This window comes from Rutilus rutilus (assembly GCF_951802725.1).
Source record: "Rutilus rutilus genome assembly, chromosome: 2".
Lineage (NCBI taxonomy): Eukaryota > Metazoa > Chordata > Actinopteri > Cypriniformes > Leuciscidae > Rutilus > Rutilus rutilus.
This window is the reverse complement of record NC_140210.1, coordinates 44,065,942-44,084,238: the sequence shown is the minus strand read 5'-3', so window position 1 is coordinate 44,084,238 and position 18,297 is coordinate 44,065,942. Positions and strand designations below refer to the sequence as shown.

Below are 18,297 nucleotides of genomic sequence, written 5' to 3'. Positions count from 1 at the left end.
AGGTCTTCTGGTTCAGAGGCTGGCTTTGTTTTCACCTCTGCTCAGGAGCCTCGTCCACATGTCAGTGAGATTCTCATGAAGGTTTGATGTGTGTGTGTGTGTGTGCAGTGTGTGGCACTGGGGGCAGGTGTCTGTCTACAGCAGTGCTGGATTCGTGCAGGATCTCAGCAGGAAGATGCAGGACTCCAGAGCTCTGGTCAAACAACTCAACACACACCAGTGGCTCGACCCGCTGTGAGTACACACACACACACACACACACACAAAGAGAGACATACATCCAATACATACTAATCAGTTAGCAAGGATATACACAACAAAAGACAGAAGAGAGGAAGTCATTTTGGAGGGAAGTTGTTTTATAGTGTTTGTTTACTTCATCCGTTTCATCAGTCATAAGCTGTATGAACGTGTATACAACAATTTGCTTCTTAAAATTGAGCAAAAAATTCATCTTCAATTATCAGTATAGGAAAATAACTTACTTTTTTCATAATTTCTAATTAACAGTCTATTAACATGGGATATTTTCAATTCTATTATTTGTTTTTAATTATAATTAATTATAAATTATTCATTATTAATTAATAGTTTATTAATATTATTTATATTATTATCATCAGTGTTATTGACATTAATAGTATGCATATTGAACATATTCAACTCAATATTGATATCAACATTAATAAAATGAACATTTAATTGTTTTATATGAATATTTATTCATTTTAATATGCATAAATACAAGCATTAAATATAAGCATTTAATCATGTTTATAAATATTATTATTGATATATTTGCTTAGTTTTTAGCAAATATATCAATATTAATATTTATAAAAAATTTAAGAAAAAAAGTCATTACCAATTACCATTCTGTTTTCATAAAACCTTTTTCATAATTTCGAGTTACTAGTCTATTAACATTTCATATTTTCAATTCAATTATTTGTTTTTATTAACCAATCAAATTATTTTAAGATGTCATAATTGATTATATTATTTAGTGATTTTTTTTTTTTTTTTTTTTTTTTTACAAATATAATTATTTGTAAAAAAACAAACATTATTTGGTTATATTAATCAATTACATACTTTTTTGATTACCAATTTTCTGTATTATACATTTTAAAATGATAATATTATGTAATAACATATTGTATACAGAATTTCCATTTCTTGTGTTTCCATAATTATATCATAATCGTTTCATTTAATGATTTTGCAAATGACTATTGCATGGCACAAATGATCCAGTATTTAATTTTCCATTAAAGTAATGAAAGACAGAGCCCTAACTCTGAGGTGTGATGTGTGTGTGTTCAGGACGAGGGCTCTGTTCGTGGAGTTTCCCCTCTATAACATCAACACCGATCTGTTGGCCGTCTTCTCCTTCCTGCTGGAGTTCCCGGTATCTGAGCGCGCTCAGTTGAGTCTGGACCTCAAAACCTGCAGCCTCCACATGCTCAGTCACGGCATGGACCTGCCCCTGTTCCTCACGGTAACCATCAGCCAATCACACAACTGATCCCATTATTTATATCAACTTGCACAACAATGGTATTTAGATAGAAATGGCTCATTCTAAGGTAATACAAACATTACGGTTCATTACGTAAGGTCTTTATACACCATTTAAAACATAGTTATGTATATTATATTGCGTTTGTCTACAGATCCTCCTTAATATTACACAATGCACCTTTAAATAAGCTCTCTCTTTCTATCACAGCTCCTCCTGCTGGTCTTCGTGATCTATTTCGCTGTACGTGAGGGCGCGATTGTCCGGAAACAGGGGCTTGGCTACTTCCTGCGCTTGTGGAATATAGCAAGTGTTTGCAGTCTGCTATTGGCGATTTGTGTCGTCTCTTTACACCTGAGTCGCTCCGTTCTGTCCGCCCGCCAGTGGGGCTCATTTCTACAACAACAGGACACGTTCACAGACTTCTTTCCTCTGGCCCAACAGAACCAGGTTTTGACCCAACTGAGCGCGGCTTTGCTCTTCCTGCTGGTGCTCAAGGTGAGCGAATGGGAATCAAACACATGACTTTGGTGTTGTTAGCAAAATGCTTACAGTTTGAGCTACAGAATGCCACTCCTTAAAGGGATAGGTCATTGATCAATGAACATACAGTACATAGAGCCCTCAAATGTGGAAAAGGGAAGCTAAACCGTACTTGCTTGAGAACAAACCTCATTGGTTCTTGCGGAAGCTCAAACGTGCTTGCGTGACGTGGGAATGAACCTCATTCTTGTGCGTCAAGCAAGCATGCTTGAGTTTCTGTTTGCCAAATTTGAGTGCTCTATAGACGTTCACTGACCAAAAAAAGTTACTTAGTGTAGCTGTAAAGTTCAGACTTGATAACTAGAAGAGTGAACCATTGTGCCCTTGAGCAAGGCACTTAACTTCAGGCTACTCCATTGAGATTGCCTTGCTAATAAATGTGCTGTAAGTTAGTTTGGGTCAACTAAACGAATGCTACTTTATGCAGACGCATAGTTATAAATTCCATCCTCATGCTCTTCTCAGGCCAGACAACACTAAATATTTAATTCTGCAATAAGTAATGGTATGAAAATACATTTTACTGTGAGACATCTCATTTCTCTCCGTCTAGGCATCGCACCAGCTGCGCTTCATGAGAGAATGGGGGGTTTTCGGGAGGACGCTGAGGAGATCTTTCTGGGAGATGCTGACGGTTGCCGTCACTCTTCTCGTGTTCCTGTTGGCATACTCGCACACTGGACACCTGGTTAGGACACGCACACACCGCTGCACACCATCTGCAATGTGATTTAAACAATGAAACTGAAACACCTGGTTTTAGGATTTTATTTTAATTCACAATAATTTATTAGTATGGTGTAGGGCCTCCTTTTGCGGCCAATACAGCATCACTTCATCTTGGGAATGACAGATACCAGTCAGAGGCCAGAGGGATTTGAGCCATTCCTCTTCCAGAACAGTGGCCTAGTCACTATGTGATGCTGGAGAAAAAAAAACGTTTTCTGACTCGCTCCTCCAAAACACCCCTAGGTGGCTCAAAAATATTCAGATGTGGTGACTCTGCAAGGCCATTCACTTTCATGTTTATCAAACACAAGTCTTGCTGTGTGTATTATCATGCTGATACACTGCATCCCCTTCAGGGTACAATTTTTGAACCATTAGGTGCACATGGTCCTCCACAATGGTTCGGTAGTATTTGGCAGTGATGTGCCCATCAAGCACAGTAGGGAATGTTATGATATCGCTGCCCAAACCATCACTGATGCTTCATCCGGTTTTTCACTCTGGGCAGCAATAGTCTGGGTGTTGAGCTGCTTTGGGGCTTCTCCACATCGTAACTCCCACAGATGTGGGAAGGACAGTGATGGTGGACTCATACAAGAACAATACAAGCTTCACATTGTCCACAGCCCAAGATTTGACTGTTGGCACCAATGAAATTTGGCCTTGGCACGAGTGACCAAAGGTTTGGCCATAGCAGCCCGACCATAAATATTGACTCCCAACAAACAGTTTTGGTGGAAACGGGAGAGTCGAGGTGCGCATTTAATACTGCAGTGAGTTGGGCAGCTGTGGTTTTATGTTTTTTGTATACAATCCGGGTTAGTACCTGGTCTCAGACAGCTTCCTCTTGCGTCAATAGCAGTTACTCCTGTTGGATGTGGTTCGTCCTTCATGGAGGTATGCCGACATTACCCTGAAAACCGTACCTCTCGATACACCACAAAGACTTGCTGTCCTGCTCACAGATGAGCCAGTTCATTTTTATTTCAATATAAAAAAAAAACACATTGAGTCATGATTATCCTGATGACCTGCATGCATAACTAAATGTCCTACTAATGCAGAGGAAACAAGTATAATTAAATACATGTATTAGATTCATAAAGGACATGAGTTTATAAAAGCACCCTGAACTTTCGGATTTATCTTAACTAAAGGTTCATGTCTTTTAACTGTGTACATAATTGAGTGTGTGAGGACCTTGATGCTGGCTGAATTGCACATTACAAATTTCCTACCGAGGGAGGTAAAACTTGGTATGCTGAAGTGACCTTGACCTTCTGTAAAACCAGCTGCAAAGACTGGGTATTGTTATTAGTTGTTTGAGTCAAGCGTCACTATTGCTATTACTCATACAGGGGGCTAGAGATTTGATCAAACACACAAACCTTATGTATTAAACATAAGGGCATAACTTGTTCCACACTATTTGTGCTCTAATCATGCAGCTTGTTGAGGAGAGTTGTGCTTTTACTTTTTTAAGCAGGTGCAAAATTCCATATACTTTAAGGGAGAGACAATTAAAAGAGACCATAATAGCATAGAGATTTGGAGGTTGCCTCTTTTGGGCTAGTAAGCAACCATCACTTTAGAATGCCTTAGCAACCACATAATAGTGACCAAACAACTGCTTAGCAACACCCTGACAACCACTCAAGAATTGTGGGTTGAGTTGTATATGTCTGTGCAAATGTGTTTGTGCATGAATCCGAACACACAACCCTTCCCTTCTTCCTGAATTATTAAATCCAAATTCCAAGAAATTCTTGGCTGTTTACATACAATAAGTGCAACAAATGTTGGCACAATGTTGAAGCAGATGTAAGAGGCTTTTAAATGATCTCCCTCACTCACCTAGAATACTTAATGGGCCAGTTATGAACCATCATTGTACATCTTATATCTTTTGAAAACAGTCTGTCTGATCAATAAATCTAATTTCTGCTCTTTTCTGGATTTAGTCCAGAAGAGTGTTTGCTAAAAGCTTAGCTAAATCTTAAAACAAGCACTTTCTTTTTTCCCTTCTAGATTTTCCACTCTGTCATGGAGGGCTACGGAACTGTTAGCTCTACTTTCTTGAAGTTACTTGGCTCTAGTGGGCGTGGACTGTTGTCATGGCGACCAGAGAGTGGCTCCTCCCCATGTTCTGCTTCCTGTTTCATCTTCCACATTAGCTTTACTCTACTCAGATTCGTTTTGCTGTGGCTTTTGGTCTCGGCATTGCTAAGGAACTATCGTCGGGCAAGGGCGGAACTGTACCGTCCAGCCGTTGACCTACAGGACTATGAGATGGTGGAGTTGTTCCTGCGACGCCTCAAAATGTGGATGGGGCTCAGCCGTGCTAAAGAGGTGCGTGTACTTACATAATACCCAAGATTTTGTCTGATGAAAATTTTTACCAATGTAGCATGTCTGGAATTAGGTCTTGGAAGTATCTGATGTGATTATGAACTCTATGTAGGTTTATAGGATCACAAATTGATGATTCTACCTGAGGCACTTGTTTATTTGCCAAACCTGAGTAGCTCATTTAGCCCATAGTCCCTTGATCCCTTCAGTCGATTTGTAGTACATTAGTAGATGCTTTTAAGACAAAGCAATTTGCAGAGCAGAGAGATTCCCCCTGAAGCACATTGTCTTGATAAAGCAGTATTGAAGACATTGTTAACTGTGGGTGTGGCATAGTGACTAAAGCTCATAAATGGTTGCTGGTCAAGCCCTCCAAGGAACGAACCATGAACTGTTACCTTTGTGCTCTTGAGGGCACCTTTCCCCAGGTTTCTCCCAATAGATTGTCCCTAAAAAAAAGTGTACAGTAAGTTGCTTTGGATAATGACTAACTCTTTTTACTGACTTTCTAGTATGTCACCAGTCTTCCAGATTGATCCTTCACCCCAGACCTTGACCTTTTAAATTACCACCACACACTTATCTTGACCCTTTATCCCTTTCTTCCCTGATAGTTCCGGCACAAGGTGCGATTTGAAGGTATGGAGCTCCCGCCTTCACGTTCCTCTTCAACAAGTGACTGCAAGTCCTTGTGTCTTCCTCCTCTGGACACTCCAGAGGCTCCCCCAACTCCCGACAGTGTTGATGGAGGATCTGAGGCCTCCTGGCGGCCCACTTCCAGCAGCCCTTGCAGTCTGGCTGAAGCCCCGGGTCTGGGACTAGGCCTTACCTTAGGCCTTGGGGTGATAGTTGGAGGCCAAGGCTGGAAAGAGAGAGCCGAGATGGAGGCAACGCTCCGCAGAATCCTCCCAGCTTTCGATGCTTTGCTTCTTCAGCTGGACCGGGTCACCCATGCCACAGAGGAATTGTATCGAACAGAGTGCCGTCTAGAGAGGCTGCTGAGGAAGAGTAGAGGACGGGGCAGAGGGACACGCCGCCACAGAAGTCTGGAGTCTGCAGGACAGAAGAGACATAGATACAAGGGGGCAGACAGGAACACACAAGTGGCAGAGAGTAGCAAAAGTCCCTCGATAACTGAAATAAGTGCACCTGTGTCTGAGAGAAATCTTCACAAGAGAGACAGAAGTTCAAGGAAATCAGACAAGTTCTCACAAATCACCAGTGGCCTTCCCACAAGCCTCAATAAGGTAGACTCCAGTCCCCACAGGACCGATAGTCTCCAAAAGACTCAAGAAATTCTCAGTACTGTGGTGGCAGATGTCAGCAAGACAGAGAAAGACCCTCGCAAGGTCCCCCTCAAAGCAAGTCCTTCTGAGGAGGACAGTAGTCCACCCAGAGTCCAAAAAACTGACAAGGCTTCTCGTAAAGTAAAAGGAACCTCCAAGGTTGATCCAAACTTCCAAAGAGACTCTGAGGTTGTTGGCTGTGCCAACAAACCTGCCCCTGCCCCTGCCCCTACCCCCACCCCTACCCCCATTCCCACTCCAACGTCTGCTCCCTCAACTGCTCCGGTTTCTGCCATAACTACCCCAGTGCCGATCCCTCGCTCCCATGAGTGGGTTCCTCCCAGCAACAGCGAGAACCTTCCCTCCAGTGTATTCCGGCACCCTGCACACACTACTACGAATCCCACCCGCAAACGCAAGCACAAACCTCCCCCTCTTAAAAACAAGGTGCACCCCAACACAGACAGACCAATCTCAGGACATCCCAAACCTTGACATTCCAAGGTTCCAACAATCAGTATGCAAGTTAAGGCAGATTTTAGGAATTGAGTCATAAAGCTAAGGGACTCAAGGAATGTTGAAGCTCAAGGGTTACGGCCTTTCATGAGGAAATGAGGACCTGGTGACAGCAGGTTTTGTAACCAGGCCCTCATGAAGAGCAAATGCAAGACGTTTCTCAAACTAAACCAAATAATAGACCATAGCCTTAAGTTCCAACCCACAAGTCTTTCAATTGGTGACACCTTACTAGAAGTCACAAGATGGAAGCTAGGTGCAGGTCACCATGGTTTCTACAATCCTCAAGAAGTTTATTCAATGCAAGTTGCCCTTTTCCTTCCCCTCTCGCAGTGACCTCAAGTCCAACCTCTTGACCCTGGTGGTCAACTGAGTTGAAACCGACAAGAGCACACCTTGTGCTGTCGCAGAAACAAAACAAACTCTAGAAAGAGACAATGAAGGACTACAACAGCACGCCTGTTGATGCAGGATGGCTAAAGCTTGATGGTACTTGTCATACAGTGGTTTTAGTTATGTTTAATGAATAGTGTTCTTTTTTTGTGTTGTTGTTGAAGGAAGCTATGTTAAGGTCATGGGTGAATGTATTGCCCATCGATGCAGAATAGGCACAACTTATTCAGAAAGGCTCACACTGACAGACTCGTACACAAACAGACACAAGACACACTTAGATTTCCGGGTACATATTTGCTACCATTCCATAAATATAGAGCTTTGAGGTACTTATGCATAATTCATGCTTTTTAATATAGGAAAATAGACGCAAAAACATATCAGAAAATATATAGACTTGTATGATTTCCCCACCTACACTTACACACTCACACTAACATACTTCTGAAGAGGCCATCAGGGTGCTAAACAACTAGTAATCCTCAGGATTTCACATATATTTCTTCCGACATAATTGCATGTCATTACCATTCATAGGTTTTTCAGATGAAATGGACCTGAGGGCGAGTAAGAGAAGATTAAAATTGAAGGAAAATTGAGAGAAGGGAAAGGGTGTCAGAAATGGTCAATTCAAAGGGAGTCATAAAAAATTGGGATATGTTAATAGAAGGACATGAAAAGGTAGATGAAGGGAAACGCATTAAGACAAAGGTATGTCCCTCGTTCAAGCACAACTCCCAGAATTCTCTGTATGGGGATTTGTTGTTCCAGCAGGTAAAAATTATGTTCCATGAAGAATTATTATTGTAAGTAGTTTGTTCATTCATGAAAAATCAGCTTATTATATATGGAAGTGTTTGTTGCTGCCTTCTATGATGTTTTGAATCTAATTTAAAAAGCACTTTGTATTGATGTTATAAAATGAATGATTGTGACGGTATCAGTGTGATTTAGTTTGAATGTGTTATGGAAAATGTTTTGCAGAAATAATAAAATAAGCTTGGTACGAACATAAGAGATAGTTACAACAGCATTACTCTCCGTATAATTTTGCCAAAGCTTGCTACTCAAGTAAGAAGAGATTAACTTAAAGTTTCTTTTGTACTTAGCACTTTATTTCAATGTCAAGCTTTAGTGCTTTGCCATACTTAACTAGTGTGTAATGTTTCTTCACATACAGCTTTCCAGAACTATTCTCGTTGAGTATTATACACAAGCTGCATCAGGATGATAATTACCATTAATATTTTTTTCATGTATTGGTTTTTATAATGTGTTGATTTTGTGTCTCTTGTGAAGTACTAAAATAATGTTGTTTACCGTGATGACGCTCAGGGACCCTCTTTGTAAAAACTCAAACCAGGATTTTTTTTGTTTGTTTGTTTGTATTGGCTTCAATCAATACATGTATTAAGGTCTCATATAATGAAATTAGAATAGTTGAGAGTGATTGGATGATGAAGTGATGCTTAAGCATTCAAACAGATCCACTACAGGGAGTTTTGATTCTGTCAAAGGTCACGTCCACTACAGTAACGTCCTTATTCTGGCCATTCCAGATCAAGTTTTGAAAGGTCATGTTTATCTGTACATATTGGTGTGCCCTGATGTAAATATTGTATTAGAGTTTGATTGCATTTTTTAAATCTCATTTGCCTTAACCGCACTGAGAGGTTGTTTCCATTACACAAAATGGACGTCGGGATGTACACTCATTTCACACAAATGCTTTGCTGCATATTTCATTTCACCTTGTCATTGACCAAAGGAAAAAAAAAATACACCAAAAGTATGAAAGCATTGCTTTATAAAACATTTTTAATAGAACTACGCACAGCACAAGCGGTCATTTTAAAATATAATGGCTTTTTAGTAGTTCTTTGCAGGACAGTACTGCTGCTGAAATATTTCATACTTTTAGGTGCGTGTCAGAAAAATTTCAAGCCAGTCACATGTGCCAAAACCAACTTGCATGCAATAATGTAAAGTCCTACGTTTTTTGTATTAAATGCTGAAGGTAATGTGTTGATTGCAGGTTTGCCATTTTGTGTTGTATTGTGCTGTTGTACTTGTAACTTTGTAGCACTTCGCTTTACATGCTTTTGCACTTGACAAAGTCAAATAAAGAGTCTGACAGCTGAGAGTCTCTGGTTCATGTGGGGCTTCAATTCAATATATTGATTTACCTTAATACCTTTAAAGGCTTTTTTATTCACTTGTGCCACAACATAAACATTACATTGCACTTTTGAGATCTCTGGGAAATCACAGCTTAAGGTCTCCACTCAATGGTATCTTCAATGCTTTTGTTTAGGGCAGGGGTGTCCAAACGCGCTCCTGGAGGATCACTGTCCTGCAGAGTTCAGCTCCAGCTTTCCTCAACACACCTGCCTGGAAGTTCATAGTACACCCTTTATTAGCTGCTTCAGATGTTTAATTGGGGTTGGAGCAAAATAGTGGCCTTGAAAGAGTAGGGTTGGATACCCTTGGTTTAGTGTAAAAGTTAAAGGTACACTATGTACCATTTGGACCTCAAGCAGTTAAAAAAAACCCCATCTATTTTGTGGAAGAACATGGTTTTGGTTGTGCTTTGGCTCTGCATGACTGTGCAGATGAATATGATTATCCTTCAGCTCATAAAGCATTTTAGATTGGGAGGATCTCAAGTGGACAGTTACTTCCTCGAGAATAAATTCCAGCACAGATTTACGATAACCATAATGAAATGAGCCTTCACAATAAATAATACTTTACTTTGAACTCTGTTAGAGAGCTACATATGGCAATTTATCTGTATCGGTTTACCTTTCACCTGTTGCGTAATAAAAACACTGTGTCGCTTTTACAACATTTCAAATCCCTCAGTTCTTGCCATCTCTGAAAAGCCGAGCCAATGTTGATTCTTGTTTTATTACGAGCTCTGTCAGTTTCCTGCAGAAACCATCCCGCCAGAACTAAAATATAAACACTTATAGCCTTACCATAGTGAATCAGGGTGAAACTAAAACTTCTTTTAGAAGAAGAATTTATGATGAATTGACTTTAAATTTTGTTAAATGTATTCATATATCTTTCCTTGACATATCCGCTCGATTGTAACGCAGCCTTGAGTTTTAGAAAGGTGCTATAAATTAAAATGATTAACTCACCTATATTTCCAACACTGCTATCTATACAGACTAAAGCAACAGTTTCAAACATGAGTGAAAGTAGACTCAGAACAGCAGAGGTATTTTTGCACATTTCAGTGTTTTATTTAGCGAAGCGCACACGTCTGATGTGGTTTACCGTTTTTAGTGTTCTGCAAATCTGCTGTTCTATTATAAACTCAGATTAGAAATAACCGTCACACACACACAAAGAAAATGACAGAAAACAAGCAAACAGCAATTAGGTCACAGTAATCTTCAAGCACACTGGATTCACATCATGTCTTCAGGAACACTTTACAATAATGTTCTACACATCAGTCAGCATGAATAATCCTTACACAGCACTTAATGTGCGTGTTCATTTCTAAATAGTAAAGTGTTTGTAACATGTAAGGTTGTATTATGAAATTACGTGAGCGAAGAGTGAACTGCATGTGCAAATTAACATTAAATGCTTTAAGAATAGTTCATGACATCTAATGTAATAACTATAGAACGTTATTGTAAAGTGCTTCCATGTTTTCTATGAAGCTGTCCTGTGGACTTGGTAAAGCTCGCGGTGTAGTTCATGCAGGTTGTTATGTTGGCACTGCTGTGTGGACGGTTATCATAGACATGAGAAAAACAAGAGAGGTTGAGTGAGTGAGCACGAGAAACAAACTTCAGGAAAGCGTGTTAACCGTGTGCGTTGCGTGCGCAATTTTGCGATACTGCTAAAAATGGCGTGCGATAATGCCAGTGTGTGTCTTTACGTCCATCTTTCAGCAGACAGAGCAGCGTTTGTGAATTCATTCATACAGTCAGTCAGTCAGTCAGTCAGTCACAGCGCTGAGTGAGACCAGCTGAACGGATCTCTTCCTGATGGCACAATGGGACGCTGTAAATGTGATCTTCTTAACGCTCCGCCTTCAGGAAAGGGTTCATTCGTCTGGACTGATGGGAACGCAGCGTCTCGGTTAAAAACACATCATGGGTCTCTCACTAGACAAAGTCTGTGAAATCGTCGACGGTCGACACGAGCCTCTTCCTCTGGCCGGCGTCCGGGTTGGAAGCAGAACCGGAGGGCTGGTGGGCGGGTTTATTCTGCATGGGCCCGTGGCTTTGAGTCAGAGAGATCCCATGAGTGGGACGGGACTGGATTTCCTCCTGAGCCTATTGATGGAGAAAAGCGATCCCACAATGCATTATTTATGCAATACATATTACATATGCAATTATAGATTATAGTGAGCACTCTAACCCGGGTCCTGATCCTCTTGATGTGTCTCAATCTTGCCAGCCATTTTGAAGCATACGCGTCCGATGGGTTCGCCCTGGACTGGTGCACCAGCGATGCCATCTTTCCAAGACAAAGGGGCCGATATAGACTCATTAAAAGGGTATAATGTAATTGTTTATTCTGGAAACCGTAATTACGTTCGTATCTAAGACTGATTAAAGTCAACATGAAACACCTTCCAGATTGTGATATACTTTGCACTGCCCACATTTCAATATTATTTCCCCCGAACTGAAGTACTTCTGTCTACTAAAGGCTTCTAAAGTTCAATGGTAACCATGGCAACGATAATTTATTAATCCACCCCCAAAATAGTCCTTGTCCCGAGTGAAACCCGATTTTGCCGGCCATTTTGTGCTAATTGGAGGCAGAAGCAGTGGGCTGAGACTTCCTGCAGTGATTTGTAGGGTCTCGGAGGAAAGCGTTGGTGTGTGTGAGTCACAACACCGTCTCCACTTATCACAGCAGGTGGGAAGAGTTGTGAGCTCAACTATCCAAGAGGAGAAAAAAAAAGAAGCTGTGCGCGGCAAACGGTTTTCCAGCTTACGGATACGCTCTTTATAGTGGTTTTCATTAAGGAAAACATCATTACTGCACTCGCTCTGCATCATTTGAGCTGCACGCATAAATTATACCTGAAATTATGACAATTCGCACCTGACAAAAACAGCTAAACGCATTAAATATTAGGGCTGGGTAAAAAAAGATCGATTTCTCAATTTTAATCAAATCTTAAAGGGATAGTTTACCCAAAAACAACAATTTTGTCATCATTTACTCAACCAGTTTCTGTCTTCATTTGAACACAAAAGAAGATATTTTAAAGATAAAAAAAAAATTTGGTTACCAATATTCTTTCAAATATCTTCTTTTGTGTTCAAATGACGACAGAAACTCGTACAGGTTTGGAACAACATGAGGGTGAGTCAATGATGACAACATTTTCATTTTTGGGTGTACTATCCCTTTAAATCCCAAGAATTTTATACTGTTCTTCAGTATTTAATGTATGTTTGAATAAATGCATCAAGTTTTTATGACAGCCACCATGTTTATATATATTTTTTTAAAGCGAATTGGAGTAGAAACATAATTACGTAATTATAAAGTTAGTTTGTATACAAATTAGTTCATATTAAACCTCATTATTATAGCAATGTAGTACCACCTGAATCCCTATTTAACAGCATTATTTGACATTTTTTGAAAATATTAGAAAATTTGCCATGTACTGTCTGTATCTGATATCCAAATTAATAAATATCAAAAACAAATGGAATTTTGTGTCAATCCCCAGCCCTATTAAATACCTTTCTGATTTGTTTTTTGCATAGTAACGCCCTAGAAACCACCATGGGTGTAAAATGTACTGGAAAATTATACCGAAGTGAAAGTCTGGATAAATATACTTGAGTGAAAGAAACATGATAGAGGAGGTTTTTGCTTAAGCACTATGAACCGTTTTCTCACTGCAAAGTGAATGATTTGCATAAAATGATCGGACAGACAGACAGAGGGGTTTTGTTGAGGTGGAAAAACACAACGGCGCAGGTCAAAAACATCCATGTATGTTTACATAGAGCAATATCAGCACAGTTGAGCACAAACACACAGAAAAGTGCCACTCTTTTGGAAATGTAAAAGACTCGTGAAACACAAGGAAAAGAGAGGAAAAACATTCTCAAGTCTCACATTGGCGTGCAGCGCCATCTGTCTCACGAGCAGGGGAAGGTTGCGGTCAGAAACGATCTTTGCCACACTGGTGTCCACCAAACCCTCCAGATCTGAGAGAGAACAAGGGGTCACAGGGGTCAGGCTTCTGCTTCACTACAATACAAATATATCTGAATGAAAGCGGGTTATTTCAACCTTTCCGACACTGCAGCGTGACCAGGTTGCTCTCGTAGTCCAGTGGCTTTATGAGCACCTCCACAAAGTTGAACTGGCCCTGTCAACATCAACGCACATATTTTAAAAACGGTTCAGGTGGAAAGAACGTGGCAAAGACAGGAATGAAACGTAAAGGGACTCCCTCACACACCTTGATGGTGCCCAGTTTGTACTCCTCCCCGGAGTCGTTGTAAACCACCACCACAAAGTCGTTGCCGATGTGGCGTTTCTTGTTGCAGCAGCCCTTGTCGCTCTCTCGGTTCGGCATGAGAGTGGCTATGTGGAAAATGGCTGAAGGGAAGGAAACGACGGCATTAGTCAGACTCTCTTTATGAACGCCTCAGATAATCAGCTCAACACACAGTAATGGATCACACACACACAAACACTCAGTTCAACACCGACTCAAGTGGATCTGAAGTCTATTCATCATACTTGAGATCGGGAAAGGTTTGCCTGTTTTCTGACTGTTGGGGTTTTTCAAGGACCTCTCTAATAATAATAATAATAATAATAAATAGTTATTAATAGTAGATAATAATTACAGTAATAGTAGAATTAGTAAGAAATAATATTTATTAAAATAATAATTATTAGAATGATTAACAATAATACTACTAATAATAATTTGTATTATTATTATTACTATTATTCTATTATAATTGTTGCTCAAATTCAACAGTGAGTGAAGAAATACTGACTAAAAATATATTCCCCAACCTTAAGATCTTGAAAGGTTTGCTATACTTCATTTCTAAGGTCTTTCTAATAATAATAATAATAATAATAATAATAATAATAGCAGTAGTAATTATAATTATTAATAATAATAATAATAATAATAATACAATTATATATTATTATAGTTATCATATAATATATAAAATTATATAAATTAGAGACCTTAGAAATTATTATGATTAATTATAATTACTATTATTATTATTTTAGTAATAAGAAATAATATAAAATTATAAATAGAGTAATAATAATAATAATTATTATTATTACTATTATTATTATTATTATTATTATTATTATATGACTAATTATTATTAATAATATTATTATATCTTAATAACAGCAAATAGTAGTAGTAGTGAGAAAGAAAAATAAATAATTATTAATTAGAATGAATAAAATAATTCTATGAATGTAAGTGTATTATTATTATTAAGAAAATTATTATTATTAGTAAATTATTATTATAATATAACGTATTAATAATAACTTAACAGCAAGTAATACCAGTAATAAGAATTATTAAGTATAACTACTACTACTACTATTATTTTTATATTTAGTACTAAGAAATAATATTAAATAATTGATAATTAGAATTAATAATAACTCTTCTTCTAATTATTTTTATGAGTAAATGATTTTATTATACAATATAATATATAGCAATAAAATAGTTCATTTACAAAAAAAAAGTAATGATGATAATTCTTTATTTTTTATTTCTTATTACTACTAGTACTACTACTGATAATAAATGACGTGATGATGATGGTGTGACTGTAACGCACTCTCTCACCCTGCATAATGTCATCATGCCAGCAGTAGGTGAACTCGCCGTCGTCCCCGTACTGGTCCAGTCCGCCCAGGAAGATCTGGTCCGGGTCGCAGTCCTTCAGGTGGATCAGTTTCCCCAGGCCCGTGAGGAACTGTGCGTACCGGTTCGACCCGTACTCGTTGGACAGTATTGACACCTCGTTATTTGCCTGATAATAAACAACCATAAATCATAAAGACTTCCTAAAAACCAATCTCAAACAGCAAATTGGAAAGAGAAAGATGAGTGTACCTGGCCGGCTCCCACAAACACCACACCGATCTTGTGCGTGTCGTACGGAGGCATCTGATCCAACACTTTAACGGCACGATCTATCAGCTGTGAACGCCAGACCACACTAGATTAATATGAAGCTCGGCAGCAATCAAGTCAATGAAAACAAGAGGCCAATGAAAAGTGTTTGGGTCGATCTCAGAGAAACGGCTCATATTTCACCACATAGAAAATAGATTTAGGAGAAGTATTATTTTTATGGAAAATGTGTTATTTTATTATTTTCATGATAATTAATTTTATTTTCCCTTTAAAAACTCAAGAAAATTTTAGACAGAGAACGACAACGACAGAATGAACGAACGACAGAGAGACAGACAGACAGAACAAATGACAGACAGACAGAATGAACGAACGAACGACGGACAGACAGACAGAACGAGTGACAGAACGAACGACGGACAGACAGAACGAACGAATGAACGACAGACAGACAGAACGAACGAACGACAGAGAGACAGACAGAACGAACGAACGAACGACAGACAGACAGAACGAACAAACGACAGAGCGACAGAGACAGAACGAACAAACGACAGAGACAGAACGAACGAACGAACGACAGAGAGACAGAACGAACGAATGACAGACAGACAGACAGAACGAACAAACGACAGAACAACAGAGAGAAAGAACGAACGAACGACAGACAGACAGAACGAACGAACGAACGACAGAGAGACAGACAGAACGAACGAACGAACGACAGACAGACAGAACGAACAAACGACAGAGCGACAGAGACAGAACGAACAAACGACAGAGACAGAACGAACGAACGAACGACAGAGAGACAGAACGAACGAATGACAGACAGACAGACAGAACGAACAAACGACAGAACAACAGAGAGAAAGAACGAACGAACGACAGACAGACAGAACGAACGAACGAACGACAGAGAGACAGACAGAACGAACGAACGAACGACAGACAGACAGAACGAACAAACGACAGAGCGACAGAGACAGAACGAACAAACGACAGAGACAGAACGAACGAACGACAGAGAGACAGAACGAACGAATGACAGACAGACAGACAGAACGAACAAACGACAGAACAACAGAGAGAAAGAACGAACGAACGACAGACAGACAGAACGAACGAATGACAGACAGAACGAACGAACGACAGACGGAATGAATGAACGAACAAACGAACGACTGACCGAACAAACGAACGAACGACAGACAGACAGAATGAATGAGTGAAAAAACGACAGACAATGAACAAACGGCAGACAGAAAATGAACGACAGAGAGAACAAACAAAAAACAGACAGACAGAATGAATGAATGGCAGACAGATAGAACGACAGACAACGAACGAATGACAGACACAGAACGAACGACAGACGGAATGAATGAATGAATGAGTGAACAAACGACAGACAATGAACAAACGGCAGACAGAAAATGAATGACAGAACAAACGAAAGACAGAGACAGAATGAATGAATGGCAGACAGATAGAATGACAGACAACGAACAAATGACAGACAAAACGAACGACAGACAGACAGAATGAATGAGTGAACAAACGACAGACAGAAAATGAACGACAGAGAACAAACAAAAGACAGACAGACAGACAGACAGACAGACTGAATGAATGAATGAATGGCAGACAGATAGAATGAACTACAAAACGAACGACAGACAGACAGACAGACAGACAGATAGACAGATAGATAGATAGATAGATAGATAGATAGATAGATAGATAGATAGATAGATAGATAGATAGATAGATAGATAGATAGATAGATAGATAGATAGATAGATAGATAGATAGATAGATAGATTTTTTGGGGGGGGGGTACTTTTTTGTAATTTCTATGATATATAAATAATATCTTATTTCTCTCTTTTGATTTGCGCTGAAATATGACATTGATGTTTTCATGAGATTCCTCCAATTGTAAAAGATGTAGGAGAGAGAGCATCACCTGACCTGAGTTTTGGGCAGCAGGAGGGGTTTGTTGGACTCGTTGCCGAAGAAGGGAGAGTGATAGAGCTGCAGGAAGACAAAACTGCAGACAGAAAGAAGAGGATCAAGGTCAGATCTACTGATCCTCCACTCCAACACGAGCGCTAAACACTGAACTCCACACCTCTCCTCTGCCTACACACTCCTCACCTCATCACACGCGAAACAGATCGAAGCTAAAGGTGAAGAAGCTCCAGAGAGCAGGACAAGTGTCCTGAAACACTCTCCACACCTCAGGAGAACATTAAACACGGCTCAGAGACACTTTAAAACCCGAGACTTCAAATAAACCTGGCCTTGACAGTATCAAAGGGGAAACATGCTTCACTGCTAATAATATAGAGAGACATGGTCAGGATGTGAGACCTAATAACAGCAGAAGCACTGAACACACCTCAAAACTAATTATTACTAGCCATCTGTTCAAAATATTCATATATGTCACTATATATACAAATATAGTTTTATATATGTTATACATGTTTTATGGAGAGAGAGACCGAGATAGAGATACAAGAACCAGTGATGTTTGATTTATCATTTTATTTTTTTCTCTATCTTTTCATCTATCTATCTATCTATCTATCTATCTATCTATCTATCTATCTATCTATCTATCTATCTATCCTATCCATTTATCCATTTATCTATCCATCATCTATCCATTCATTCATCCATCCATCCATCCTATCCATTTATCCATCCATCCATCCATCCTATCCATTTATCTATCCATCATCCATCCATCCATCCATCCATCCATCAATCCTATCATCTATCTATCCATCATC

The 18,297-nt window shown here is 39.3% G+C and overlaps 2 protein-coding genes across 3 annotated transcripts in view; one reads left to right on the top strand and one right to left on the bottom strand.

Moving 5' to 3' along the window:
- The window catches only part of pkd1a (polycystic kidney disease 1a), a 93,048-nt gene extending 83,568 nt beyond the window's left edge, over positions 1–9,480 (top strand). The window contains exons 43-48 of the mRNA XM_084402771.1: positions 109–234; positions 1,327–1,501; positions 1,733–2,020; positions 2,619–2,753; positions 4,823–5,143; positions 5,758–9,480. Of these exons, the coding sequence (XP_084258897.1) occupies positions 109–234; positions 1,327–1,501; positions 1,733–2,020; positions 2,619–2,753; positions 4,823–5,143; positions 5,758–6,924 (2,212 nt within the window). The 3' untranslated portion in view covers positions 6,925–9,480. The remainder of the gene's footprint in view (positions 1–108; positions 235–1,326; positions 1,502–1,732; positions 2,021–2,618; positions 2,754–4,822; positions 5,144–5,757) is intronic.
- Positions 6,988–18,297, bottom strand: part of tsc2 (TSC complex subunit 2) — a 48,427-nt gene continuing 37,117 nt past the window's right edge. Inside the window, exons 34-41 of one of the 2 annotated variants that reach the window (XM_084402772.1) lie at positions 17,471–17,549; positions 15,473–15,559; positions 15,203–15,389; positions 13,814–13,953; positions 13,642–13,720; positions 13,465–13,556; positions 11,734–11,832; positions 6,988–11,645 (exon numbers count right to left, since the gene is read on the bottom strand). In XM_084402772.1, coding sequence (XP_084258898.1) covers positions 11,475–11,645; positions 11,734–11,832; positions 13,465–13,556; positions 13,642–13,720; positions 13,814–13,953; positions 15,203–15,389; positions 15,473–15,559; positions 17,471–17,549 — 934 coding nt within the window. In that variant the 3' untranslated portion in view covers positions 6,988–11,474. The remainder of the gene's footprint in view (positions 11,646–11,733; positions 11,833–13,464; positions 13,557–13,641; positions 13,721–13,813; positions 13,954–15,202; positions 15,390–15,472; positions 15,560–17,470; positions 17,550–18,297) is intronic. The other variant, XM_084402773.1, reaches the window with a different exon arrangement.